Below are 13,221 nucleotides of genomic sequence, written 5' to 3'. Positions count from 1 at the left end.
TAATTTGTTGATCCAGCGCGAATGGATAGAAGAGTACCCGGGATGTTACAAACAACTAAGCAGTGATTTATAATATATATTTCAAATATACTACAATTGAAATGTTATTAAGTAAAAGTATTATATCATATAAATTGGTATCATTTAAATGCAATTTTTTTTTCATCCTTAGCACGTAAAATTGGTTCAAATTAAATTCATTATTTAACTTCTTCAAATTCATGGAACCCTAATTCATAAGTATAACCTAAAACTAATTTGGTAAATTCTGCGATATGATGGAAACTCAATCTATCCAAGGTGTCTGAAGTTGAATGAATATAAGGATTAGTATATTGGAAGTCACTTTCAATAACAAAACTTGAAGGATAACCATTTTGTAACGCACTTGCATGATCACTACATGCATAACCACATTTAGTTTCGATATAAGGGATTGATAAATAAGAATCAATGACTAATTTAATGAAGTCAGTGAATGGAGCTGAAACATAATCTGTAATAACACCAACATGTTCCTTAACATCATTATCTAAAGTCTTTTGAATATAACCAGTCATATCTTGTTGTAAAACTGAAACAACTTTATGACCTTTAGATTTATAATCTGTAAAAATATCTAATGAGCCTAATAAACCACCTTCCTCAGCAGAGAAGAAATGGAATTCAACTGTATTTTCTGGTTGGAAACCAGATTCCACAAGAATACGTAAAGCTTCTAAGTTTGTTGTAACACCACTTCCATCATCATCTGCACCTGGTGCTTTCATTAAAGTTGGGAATAATAAATTTGTTGAATCTTGATGAGCACCAACAACAACTCTATTCTCTGGTGTTTTGGAACCTGGAATTCTAACAATAATGGAAAACTGCTGCCATTCATGTTTGAATTTTTCCACTGTTATATTGTTCTCAGTTAATGAAGTAATTTCTTGCAACTTTGTGAATAACCAAGTTGCACTTTTGAAACCATTTTCAGATTTATAATATCTTGAATAGAATGAAGAGAAATTGGCCAAATTATCATGTAAGTTCTCTAATTTGATATCAGTAATTAAATTTGAAACTTCTTTTGGATAAGAGACATTAGTAGGATAATTATAAACTGGAACTGGGACTTTTTCCTTGGAAGTAGCTGCAAACCAACTTTGGTGGTTAGTGATATCCATAAATTTAACACCACTTCTTCTTAGTTTCATCTTATGATCCTCGGTGACTTTAATAGGAGCTGAATCTTCGGAAGTGACAATGAGTCTTTCCTCATTAGCAAAGTTAGGAACGAGTGATTGAAGTCCTTCAAGAGACCATAGTGGAGCAGCGAGAGTGGCTGGTGCTAACGCCAGTGATAACGAAAGTAAGCTAAGTTTCATTTTTGATTTGGATTGACCTAGCTGGAAATTATTGTTGAATTGAAAGAGAAGAAGTTTAAATTGTTAAAATGTGCCACTCATTTTTTATGGAGTTTATTGTTATCGCAACTCAATTTACTCATTACGGTAGACTTCCCCTTTAGGTAATGAATCGTAACTTACATTTGTATAAACATTCAAAATCTTTTTTATAAAATTAAATTAAACAAATAAAGCATTTGGTATATTATGGAAATCAAAAAATAACATCGTCTTCGTGCTCTTGAGTCAAATCAGTTGGTTCACCTTCACCGATGTCCAATTTTGCAACTTGTTCAGCTTCTTTTGCAGGATCAATTTCTTCATGTTTCTCTTCATGTTCCTTCTTTTCAGATTCTTTTTCAGCAGCTTCTTCAGTGGTTGAAGCTTCTTCTTCTTCGTCTTTAGCACCTTCGGCAGCAGATTTTTCTAAATCAGCTTCTTGTTGAGCTTTTCTAGCTTTTAATTCAGCATCTGATTTAGCAACAGCTTGTTGTTTCTTTTCTTGAACTTTCTTTAATCTATAAAATTCTTCTCTATCCATTTCATCCAATTCACCATTGATATAAGCAATTGTATTTTCAGTTCTTGGAATAATAACATACTCAATGGCATTGACTCTTCTATTTGTGACTTTAATAACTTCATCCAAGATGATGAATGCAGTTTGTAAAGAAGCTAATTCTACCAGTGTTTCAACAGCTTTTGAATAAACAGATTTTGCTTTTTGAACTTGTTGACCACCTCTACCTAAACCAGTCAATTTAAAATCATTTATCTCATCTTCGATGTAGCTTTCAAATTGTGGTAAATAAACACCACTAACATTTTCTTGTTTTGCTCTAACTTTAAATCTTGCATTCTTGACAGATTCTTGAACTTGATAACCAATATTACCCCCAGTGGCATAAGTAACTTCAGCTAATGAAAAGGCTGCAGTTTGCATGACTCTACCCATTTTTCTTTTAGCCTTTACACAAATTGGTTAGTATTAGACTCCTCAAGTGATAAATTCCCATAAATACTTACATCATCAATACGTTTCGTTATATCTCTAAATCTCTTGGTCAATGCTTCAGACTTTCTCTTCAACAAACTATGACCAGTTTGTGCACCCTTGAGCTTACCCTTCATCAGACCTAAGGTCATACGTGTAGGAAACACTGCTTCTCTGTAAACATCCAAGTTAGCGCTTGTTCTTGTTGTTTATTGATGCAACCATTTCATCTCCTTGAATTGTGTCCAATGGGTCGTTTATCACTCCCAATGGTCCAATTTTTGATGGAAAAAAAATGGCACATGCACATTTACTCACCTATTTTGTGACATCTTGATTTAATACCCTTGTTCTTGATCTTGAAAACAAATATGATGTATTAATTCCAATTGTTGTTCCACATTCAACTTCGTTATTTTGGTTATCAGAAATTCAAAAATACAGCACTTTTTCTCACAAAACGTTTTCGCGCATACTTAAAATTAAATTTAACAAAGCGCTTAAGTTAATAAACAATTTGAACTGAAAAGTAAACAATTTTGAACAAATCAAACCGGTTTTCTTGCTTGTTTATTTTGCTGTTGCTATCAGTTGAACTATCATCATGTCGGAACCAAAGTTGGTCAGAGAGAAAATGGGGCTTGAACTGATTGAAGAAAATGATCTGCCTTATGAGTATCAGATCTTGGAAGGCCCAAACAATCTAACAAACTGGTTACGTTACTATTGGCACAAAGATTCAATAGTAGGCAAATTGTTCGTACTTCAAAGAGCTTGTGATCATTTGAAAAGATCGTATAAGTTATGGATTATGTACTTAGAACATCGTGTCGAATTGGTTGAAGGTTTAAATCCAGTACATTATAAAGAAGAATACCTCAAAGTCAATAAAGAATTTGAAAAATCATTATATTTATTAAACAAAATGCCATTACTTTGGCTCAAGTACTTACAATTTCTAAATTTACAAACAGATGTTACACTGATAAGGAGAAAATACACAGAAGCTTTAAGAACGTTACCTTTAACTCAACATCATATAATATGGCCTTCATACTTGGAATTTGCTGACAAAGTTGGTGGATTAACAGGTTGTAAGGTATATCTCAAGTATTTGATTTTTAACCCAGACGAAATTGAGTTGGTACTCAATAGATTGATCCAATGGAAAGATATTCCAAATAGTTTGATTGTATTCCAAAAAATATTAGATGATCCATCATTTGTCTCAAAAGAAGGTAAATCACCATTAGAACTTTGGTTGGAATATTTAGATTTATTAATATCATTCAAAAAGCCTAATAAATCACATGATATAACTGTGGAAACTTTTACAAGAAATGGTATGAAATTATTTACGGATCAACAGGGGAAAATCTATGTTAAACTAGCTACGTATTTTATCAAAAGAAGACTGTATGAGAAGTCAAGATCCATCTTAGAAGAAGGTCTCATCACAGTGAAAACCATCAAAGATTTCACGGTAATTTATGATAGTTATGCAGAATTTGAAGAAAGTTATATCAATAAACTAGTTGAGCAAATTCAACACAAAGAAGAATCAAATGAAGATGCATCACACTTAAATAATGAATTGGATTTGAAGCTTGCAAGATTTGAAAAATTAATGGATAGAAGACCATTCCTAATCAGTGATATCAAACTTCGTCAAGATTCAAACAATGTTGATGAATGGCTTCATAGAATAACTTTGTTTAATCCAGAAAACCTGGGAGATATCTTGAATACATATGTCAAGGCAATCACCACAATTGAACCATATGAATCAAGTGAAGGACTTTCAAAAATATGGATCCAATATTCCAAAATTTACGAAGATAATGGAGATTTAAACACTGCAAGAACTATTTTAGATAAAGCTGTCAAAGTTCCTTTCAAAGAACCTGAAGAATTGGTTAATATTTGGTTAGAATGGTCAGAACTGGAATTAAGACAAGACGATATCGAAAAAGCTTTGAAAGTATTGGAAGTTGCTACAAAATCACCTTTAAAATCGAAGATTGACTATAAAGATGTTCATTTACCAGTTCAAGCTCGAATTCATAAAAGTATAAAGCTATGGTCATTTTATTTAGATCTTGTGGAAAGCTCTGGTGATATTCAAGAGACTTGTCGTATTTATGATCGAGTTTTTGAGTTGAAGATTGCAACACCAATGATTGTGGTAAATTATGCAAACTTTCTTGAAGAAAATCAAAGATTTGAAGAATCATTTAAGATTTATGAACGTGGAATTGGAATCTTTAGTTATCCCACCGTTTTTGAAATTTGGAATATTTATTTAACAAAAGCTTTGAAAAGGAACTTGAATGTTGAAAGAATAAGAGATTTATTTGAACATGCACTAGATGAATGCCCTGATAATTTGAGTAAAAGTATTTATATCCTTTATGCAAATTTTGAAATTGAAAATGGATTGACTCAAAAGGGGTTCAAGATTCTACAAAAAGCTATAAATAGAGTTTCCAAAGAATCTATACCAGACCTTTATCAAGTTTTAATATCACAAACCCAAAAATTTAATGGTTTAATTGCAACAAGACCAATCTTTGAATCAGCAATTGAAAAAGTTCCAGAAACACATACAATTGATCTCGTCTTACAATTTGCTACAGTTGAAACAGAATTGAAAGAATTCAACAGAGTTCGTGAATTGTTAAAATATGGTGGTTTACTGAAATCACCTCTCAAAAATGTTAAATTATGGGAATTCTGGAATGATTTTGAAATTCAAAATGGTAATAAGGATACTTTCAAGGATATGTTACGTGTTAAAAGAGAAGCCATGGATCAATTCAATACTGATATTTTGAACTCTTCAGAATCTATTGGGTTTGTCAAATCAAGTACGGGACCAAAAGTTTCTTCAATCAATGCCAGTGAACCTGTTCAAGAAGAACAGAACCCAGATGCCATTGATTTAGATATATAGGTCTTTAATGAATATTACATTTTGTATTATAAGTATATATTGTATGGTATGTATTAAATAATTAAGTTAAATTGGATAAATAATTATGCGATATATATGAATTGTATCATTTTGGTGCATTATTATCAACCCAATCTTGAGTTGACATTTGTGATAATCTACTTAAAGCTCTTGCGAAGGCAAATCTTTCTTCATCTAAAGTACCAAATAATTGAGCTTTTTTAGCAATTTTTTTACTGAACCCATGTGTTTGAACTAAATCATCATCTTCAAAACTTTCATCAATTTCCTCAGAATTCTTAGGGGAAATACTTAACTCATATGCACTTCCTTTTATATCTTCAGGCTCGACAAATAAATCTTCAAAAGGTGCTGGAACAGTCACTGATAATCTACCATGATTATCATAAACAGCATCCAAAAATGTAATGAATCTTCTGACTTTATCTCTAACATTTATAGATAAGTACGGGATATCTGTGATTATAAAAGCATTGAAAGATGTTGCTAATGAAAGATAATCACCTGCAGCTAATGGACTACCACAAATTTCTTCAAATGTAAATTGTGCAACATATGGGGGCGAACCTTTTGGAACTTTCAATTTTCTACCCCAAATTGTCAATTCTATATCATTTTCAGCTTTGTGTCCTTGAGAAAAGAATTCATACCATTGTTCAACATGTGCTGCAGCGGCGGCTTGTGAAGCTTTACCAGTGAAAGGAACACCAGGTTTTGGATAATAATAAACTGATGATATTGGTTTTGGAACTTTTCTGTAATCAGTTGGAGAGTTCAAATAAATCACTTCAGTTCTTTGTTTTAGTAATTGAATGCACGGAATGAAAGATTCTCTTTGGATACCATTGATATATAAATCATCTGGTGCTCTATTTGAAGTTGCGAAAAGTACTAATCCATGATCTGGTCTAAGAGATCTCGTCAATAAACGACGTAATAACATCGCATCTGCAACATCTGTAACTTGGAATTCATCAAAACATAACACAGTAGCTTCTTGTGCAATTTCTGCAGATAATAAGGGAATTGTATCAAGATCTGAAGAACCATGTTTCATTTTCAATTGATGAGATCGTTTATGTAAGTTTTGCATAAATTGATGGAAATGCAATCTTTTTTTGGGTAAATGTTTTGGGATAGTTGAGTAGAATAGATCCATAAGCATAGTTTTCCCACACCCAACATCACCATATAGGTAAATACCTTTAGGAATAGTTTCATAATCTTTTGAAGTGAATTCAGCTTTTTTATGGAATACATTAGCAAACATTTTAGAAAGCCCAGTTTTCGGTTTCAAATTATCTGGATTAGGCGTATCCACTATCTGTGGTTGATATCTTGTCAATTGTTCGTGTAAATCTCCCAAAGATGCTATGATACCTCTTTGATATGGATCATCTCTTAGTTTACCCACCGAGACTAAACGGTCATATTCCTGAAGTGGAGTTCTTCCTTGAGCATTGAGCACTCTAGTAGTAGAGTGGAACAATCTTTTCCCCAGAAGTGTATGTATTCTAATCATATCATCCAACTCTCCCTGTATATATTCCTTCAAATCCCTACCTCTTCTTGTCAATTGAGTTTGAATCAAACTAAAAGTTGAAATAATTATACTCATTCGCTTTTAAGTTCCACCACTAAAAAGAGACCGGTTCCTGATCCGATCGGCTCCCGGGGACCATTTCCCTAATGAGATGACACAATTTTAGCAGAAAAACATAAACATAACGAAGGCAGATTGAATGGTGCTTCGATCTAAACAATGAACTACTCTCAAGCCTCGATCTCAGAAACAATCCATTGGTTTCATTTTTCTTCCCTCATTTCCACCGTTGTCTATTGTTCTCAAAATTTTAGTACCAGATTTCTTAATTCGCGGATATCTTAGAAAAATGTCAACAAAACATCAACACAATATCAAAAAGAAACAGATCAGCTGAAAGACAACGGCTGGGGTATCGTTGAAAAAAAGTGCTAGGTAATGGTCAGCTCAGCAATCGCGTCCCTGGACAAGATTTCACTGGACTCCAAGGAGGAACAAGAACACAAAGTGGATTCCCACTACACAGATATCACCAAGGTTTTATTCACACAGGCTCAAAAACTCAAGACCGGTAGTATTATCAAATCACCACATTTTTCGTTGTTTGAAGGAACTCATGCTCTTGAGGTAACAAATAACAAGTTGGACTCAGGTTTAATCAAACTGACTGAGGAAGAACTCAAATTTGATTACAAAAAAGGGAGATCTTTGAATGAAGTATTACAACAATCAGATGCTATTTTAAGATCGGTGTTTGTATGGCTGAACAATTCATCATTACCAGTCACTGTTTTCAGTAATCGTTATGTTGAACAATTATTGGTGAATTACACTAAAGATGTCAGAAATGGCTTAAACAGCTGTAAATTTTATGATTCAAGATATGAGAAAGTGGATGAAATGGCCAGTTTAGAATTACAATTGGTTCATAAGGTTCTTAGATCCGTTGTATTAGGTGTTTTACATTTCGTCAGATTATGTTTGACATTAGGTCAAGCAGGTGTTGTTTATGAAGAGGAAGATATCAATACTCAAAATATGAATTTAGATGTGTTATCCCTTATTGGATCTGATCAAGTTCTCAAAGAGATTATAAACTCAATTAATTTCCTAAGTAAGCATTTCCCAGATTCCAAAGATTCAACGCTTATTACAAACATTCTACAAATATTAAAAAAATTAATTGATCTACCATTTTATTTGAGTATCAAGATTCCAAGAAATTCATTCGGTAAAAATGTTAATACTGAAGTTTTAGATTCATTACTTAAAAACTGTCAAATTATGCAACAAAACATAGATTATTTGAATTCATTACCTGAATTGCCTGGTGCTTTCAGTGTCAAGATTCAAAAAACTTTAGACAATAGATCTCCAACAAGAGATTTGGTCCCACCAAAACAAGAAGACTATAGTTCATTGAATTTATTATTAACAGATCTACAACATATTTTTTATATTAAAGATAGAACAAGTGTGTTGGATTTGAAGAACTACACTTTGAATTTTGCAAATCAAACTCATCACACCATATCTCGTGCATTTTTCCCCTTGTTCTTGATTAGAGATGATCGTACTGTGTTAGGTGTTGAACAATTTTCAAATTTTCTTTTGGAAGACTTAATATCATTTTCATGTTGTGATTCAAATATATTATCAACTGATAATTTAATTGCTAAAAACAAAGTTATTGAATTTATTGATCAAGTTACTATAGTTTATTTTGAATGGTTCAATACAATGAATCAAAACCCATGTCGTCAAAGAACACATTTATCAAGAATGATTCCAATGTTGGATTCTCTTGAAGCAAGCTCGGAAACTTTAGAACTAGAACTAGAAAATGTTTTCCAAATTAAAGATTTATTGATTGATAACACTAATGAAGCTTCAGCTCTGCCAATTACTTCGTGGATTCATTATCAAAAATTAGACGTTATGTTACAAGTGGTCCTAAGAGGGTTTGAATTGGATGTTTATAAAGTGTGGGAATATCATTCGATGTATTGGTATGCAAATTATCTTGTTGATCACATTGAAGCTATCTTATTAAGAGTTGTTCAATGTAATAATTCCAAGATTAATTCGATAAAAGATATGAATAAGAAATTGAAAAAGAAAACTGGAGAGCAAAAACAGAAATTTAAAGAAAAATTACAATTGAAACAAGATTTTATATTACCAAAATTAATTGAAGCAAATGAATCAATTGAAAAATTGATCTTGAAAAATCAAATTATTAGAGAACTTTGTCATTTACAAATATATAATTTAAATGACCTAATCAATAGAGGATTCCTTAAAATCCCAGACTTCCCATTCATTAAAGATGATTCTCAATTATACAATTTAAGAATGAAACCATTTTCCACTGTTGGGTCACCAATAACTCCAAAATATGATGAATACCTTAATGAATCAAAACAAATTAATATATCTAAAGAAAGATCAAATGAATTGAAGAAATCGGTTAATGAACATTTAAAACAATTCTTAGAATTAATTGAACAAAATGATAAATCTGTGGGGATGCAATTAAATCAAAACGATTGGATTAATTGGTTTAAAGAATTACAAAAAAGTAGTATTGGTATTGTATTAACTTCATTAACCAATCAACAAGTATCAAATGACTCCATTAGTGATTATAGACCAATAATTGTATCCACAGGATTTCATAGATATTTCCCTATAGTTAAGTTAGAAAAGAAATGATTATGACTGCATGATAAGCATAAATTCTATAGTACATCTGTATATGTAATTTATAGTAACCCCTAATGTTTAATATCAGCTGACCTACATATAGGGCATCGCTATCCACGTGATCTTTGTAACACCCAAACCTCACCCGGTTACCGACACATAATTTGGTAATAATCGCGGAAATTTTGCAAAACCGACTCTTTTTCAATTGAAAACGTCGCGAATTTCTTTAATACTGAGTCCAAATATCCGCGAAAATCTCAAGGAATCTCGATTCGCGAACGGGAAATTCAACCATCACCAAACAATTTTTCAATTTTTACCTTGAAATACTTTACAACAAAGAGGTTGAATATTCTAATTCACCAACTACAGCATAATCAATAATTCAAAATGCCTCCAAAATTCGATCCTACTGAAGTTAAATTCATTTACTTAAGAGCCACTGGTGGTGAAGTTGGTGCTTCAGCTGCTTTAGCTCCAAAAATTGGTCCTTTAGGTCTTTCACCAAAAAAAGTTGGTGAAGATATTGCCAAAGCTACTACTAAATTCAAAGGTATCAGAGTTACTGTTCAATTAAGAATCCAAAACAGACAAGCTGTTGCTTCAGTTGTCCCATCAGCTTCTGCTTTAGTTATCACTGCCTTAAAAGAACCACCAAGAGATAGAAAGAAGGAAAAAAATGTTAAACACACTGGTAACATTGCCTTAGAAGAAATTATTGAAATTGCTAGAACAATGAAAGAAAAATCATTCGGTAAAAACTTAGCTTCAGTTACTAAAGAAATCTTAGGTACTGCTCAATCAGTTGGTGCTAGAGTTAACTGGAAAAATCCTCATGATATCATTGAAGCTATCAACGCTGGTGAAATTGATATCCCAGAAAACTAAACTTTTTAAAATGTTAATATTAATGTTATAAAGGGTCAAGAAAAAAATATAAAAAGCATTTTGGGTTATCATAATTGTAATAAATAAGTTCAACAAATTATAAAAAAAAGGAGTTATCTCAAATTCTTTTTTAATTTTATGTATATTTGATTAAATGGGGTGTTTCGTTTAATGTTTGAGAGTTTTGAAATTTGTAATGAAGTTTTACAAAAAGGGTGGAGTTTTATTCAATGTTTTATTCAATATTTTCAAATTTATCAAGATCAAGATCAAGATTTCAATCAATTGTTTTCCAAATTTTTTGTTTAGTTAGTCTTTTTTTTTTGTTTATTATTTTCTTTTTTACTTTTCACTACAGTTTGCCAACACTCTGGTGCCTAATCAAAGTTAAAAACACTTTGGATCTATATTAGGTTCCTATTTTGGTGCAAACAAGATAAATTTTTTTAGCTAATTTACTCACCAAGATATACTGATTTTTATAATCAATGCTTCGGTTTTGATTCACAAGATGGTTATATTGGTCCATTTCAATAGCTTACATACTTTTTGTTATATAGTTGTTTTTTGTTTATTTTATGTTGGAAAACAATTTGGAGATTAAGATTTTGATTATTTGAAGATGAGATTACATTGATGAAACAAAGCTCTTTACGAGTATTGTAATCATCTTATGCTCTTTAGTAATTTGTAATCTTGTGTATAATCAATTTATGTTTTATCTCGTTTATTATTCTAGTATTTTTTCAGATTCGTTTATATTGAATGGTAATATGTTCCCATCTTTTATATGTAACTACAATATAACAATCTTAATATTGAAAATGTATATTTCATCGAAGTCAAGCATGATTGGAGCATCTTTGCAAACGCACACAAACCATGGTCTCTTTAACGTGACTGAAGAGCTAATAATTAGCTCAACTAATTGGCTGATCTATTGAATTGTACCTAGTATACCCCTTATTTTAACGATCAGAATCCAGGTCACTGAATTCAACAATCCAACTTTATTGATTTGGAATTGACATGAGTACCGATGTGTTCACACACGGACAACTTTATGTAGCTCTTAGTAGGTATGTTAACATACATAGCACAAAAAGGAAGATTCGACATAGCATAATGCCAAAAAAATTTCTTTCTTTGTTTAAATTTTGAAAGTTGAAGCTTTTTTTATCAATCAATTACAGAATTCGCGAAGATCATTGATTGTGAATTGCGGGAAAACAAATCAAAACAAACCAAAACAAATAACAAGAATTGGTTCCAATCATCTCCTAAACTCACTCTGATTACACTCTAAGATGTCTGATTCAATTGGTATGCTTATTCTGAACTATTTCATCTTTCCCCCTGGCTCATTTCACTAACAAACAATCTCAGATCGTGTTTTCGTCAAGGCTATCTCTACTATTCGTGCATTATCAACAAGATCAGGATATGGATCCTTACCAAGACCTCCAGTGGAAAATCGTATAAGGCTTTATGGTCTATATAAACAAGCAACAGGTATGTGATTTGATACTTTCATTATTTAACTTCTTGATAGAAATGAACCAATATTAACATATGTTATAGAGGGAAATGTTGAAGGTATAATGGAAAGACCAACAGGATTTAATCAAGAAGATGAATCAGCTCGTAGGAAATATGATGCATGGAAATCTGAAGAAGGAATATCCAAAACTGAAGCTAAAAGACGTTATATTGCATTTTTAATTGAAACTATGAGAACTTATGCAAGTGGTACACATGAAGCAAGAGAATTATTAAATGAATTAGAATATTTATGGGATCAAATTAAAGAAATCATACCAAGTCCTTCACCTCCTTTAACTCCATTACATACATTTCCAAGTAATGTTGCTATTGCTGGTGGTAATGGAGGTTCATTAACTGGAAGTCTTTATGGTGATTCATTCTTGATGGATGATAGAAGTGCAATTTTAGGTTATCATTCAAATAAATCAGAATTAAATCTAAGTAAAGATGTTGCAATTCTGAAAAAAGAAGTTGGATTAGCCCTTAGAAGGATTAATAATGAATTGAACCAAATAAATCAAGCAAGATTTAATACTAATGGTGGTAATAATGGCTCTAATTATGATGATGAGAATGATGATAATCTATGGCGTGGTTATAAAATCATAAGGAAATTAACAAAATTCTTATTTAAATTCTTGGGAAACGTTTTGAAAAGATTAATAATTGATCTTGTTATCCTTATAAGTATTATAAAATTCATTAGATATAAGAATGGATTAGATGTTAATTTATCAACAACTAATTCTACAAACAATGGAATCATCAATAGATTTCTATTTGGTATTTTCAAATTGTTGAATAAAGTTAATTTGGTTAATTTCAATAGATTATATATTGAGATTGATTGAATTGTTTATTTATTAATATATATAACGTTACATGATGATTTTCCTTGATTGTAGTTTATTTCACCCATTATAATTAGCCGCCAGAGTACAATTCAATCACAGCTCAATACTATATTTCAAAAGATCTTTGATAAGTTGATCTTATTATAAGATCTTAATCGGCACCGCTTGGTAATTTAGATCTAAATATATTATTGAAAATTAGCCGCCAACCACAAAAATCCAAAATATTATATTTATATAAAAGCTGGCACTTTGCCACTAATTTTTTAATTAATTCCACTAATTAACTGATATCATATAATGATTGTCGAATATATGGGTAA

At 31.3% G+C, this 13,221-nt stretch overlaps 7 protein-coding genes across 7 annotated transcripts; 4 read left to right on the top strand and 3 right to left on the bottom strand.

Moving 5' to 3' along the window:
• Positions 1-200: 200 nt before the first annotated feature.
• Positions 201-1,370, bottom strand: BN7_5850 (putative aminopeptidase; the record flags this gene model as incomplete). Its single annotated transcript, XM_011273558.1, has 1 exon — positions 201-1,370. The coding sequence occupies one exon, from the start codon at positions 1,368-1,370 to the stop codon at positions 201-203; it is 1,170 nt and encodes a 389-aa protein (XP_011271860.1).
• A 235-nt stretch (positions 1,371-1,605) lies between these two features.
• On the bottom strand, positions 1,606-2,537 carry VMA8 (H(+)-transporting V1 sector ATPase subunit D; the record flags this gene model as incomplete). Its single annotated transcript, XM_011273557.1, has 2 exons — positions 1,606-2,336; positions 2,414-2,537. 2 exons carry the CDS (start codon positions 2,535-2,537, stop codon positions 1,606-1,608), a joined length of 855 nt encoding a protein of 284 aa, XP_011271859.1.
• A 452-nt stretch (positions 2,538-2,989) lies between these two features.
• On the top strand, positions 2,990-5,338 carry SYF1 (mRNA splicing protein SYF1; the record flags this gene model as incomplete). The annotated part of the gene is made up of 1 exon (XM_011273556.1): positions 2,990-5,338. The coding sequence occupies one exon, from the start codon at positions 2,990-2,992 to the stop codon at positions 5,336-5,338; it is 2,349 nt and encodes a 782-aa protein (XP_011271858.1).
• Positions 5,339-5,444: 106 nt separating this feature from the next.
• AFG1 (Afg1p) lies at positions 5,445-6,977 on the bottom strand (the record flags this gene model as incomplete). Its single annotated transcript, XM_011273555.1, has 1 exon — positions 5,445-6,977. The coding sequence occupies one exon, from the start codon at positions 6,975-6,977 to the stop codon at positions 5,445-5,447; it is 1,533 nt and encodes a 510-aa protein (XP_011271857.1).
• A 363-nt stretch (positions 6,978-7,340) lies between these two features.
• MAK10 (Mak10p) lies at positions 7,341-9,617 on the top strand (the record flags this gene model as incomplete). The annotated part of the gene is made up of 1 exon (XM_011273554.1): positions 7,341-9,617. The coding sequence occupies one exon, from the start codon at positions 7,341-7,343 to the stop codon at positions 9,615-9,617; it is 2,277 nt and encodes a 758-aa protein (XP_011271856.1).
• A 384-nt stretch (positions 9,618-10,001) lies between these two features.
• RPL12A (60S ribosomal protein uL11) lies at positions 10,002-10,499 on the top strand (the record flags this gene model as incomplete). Its single annotated transcript, XM_011273553.1, has 1 exon — positions 10,002-10,499. One exon carries the CDS (start codon positions 10,002-10,004, stop codon positions 10,497-10,499), a length of 498 nt encoding a protein of 165 aa, XP_011271855.1.
• A 1,307-nt stretch (positions 10,500-11,806) lies between these two features.
• ACB1 (long-chain fatty acid transporter ACB1) lies at positions 11,807-12,895 on the top strand (the record flags this gene model as incomplete). The annotated part of the gene is made up of 3 exons (XM_011273552.1): positions 11,807-11,822; positions 11,886-12,011; positions 12,117-12,895. 3 exons carry the CDS (start codon positions 11,807-11,809, stop codon positions 12,893-12,895), a joined length of 921 nt encoding a protein of 306 aa, XP_011271854.1.
• Positions 12,896-13,221: the final 326 nt, after the last annotated feature.

The sequence above is a fragment of the Wickerhamomyces ciferrii genome, contig 00236 (genome assembly GCF_000313485.1).
Source record: "Wickerhamomyces ciferrii WGS project CAIF00000000 data, strain NRRL Y-1031 F-60-10, contig 00236, whole genome shotgun sequence".
NCBI classification, from domain to species: Eukaryota; Fungi; Ascomycota; class Saccharomycetes; order Phaffomycetales; family Wickerhamomycetaceae; genus Hansenula; species Hansenula ciferrii.
The sequence above is the reverse complement of the archived record's forward strand: the minus strand, read 5'-3'. Positions and strand labels throughout refer to the sequence as shown.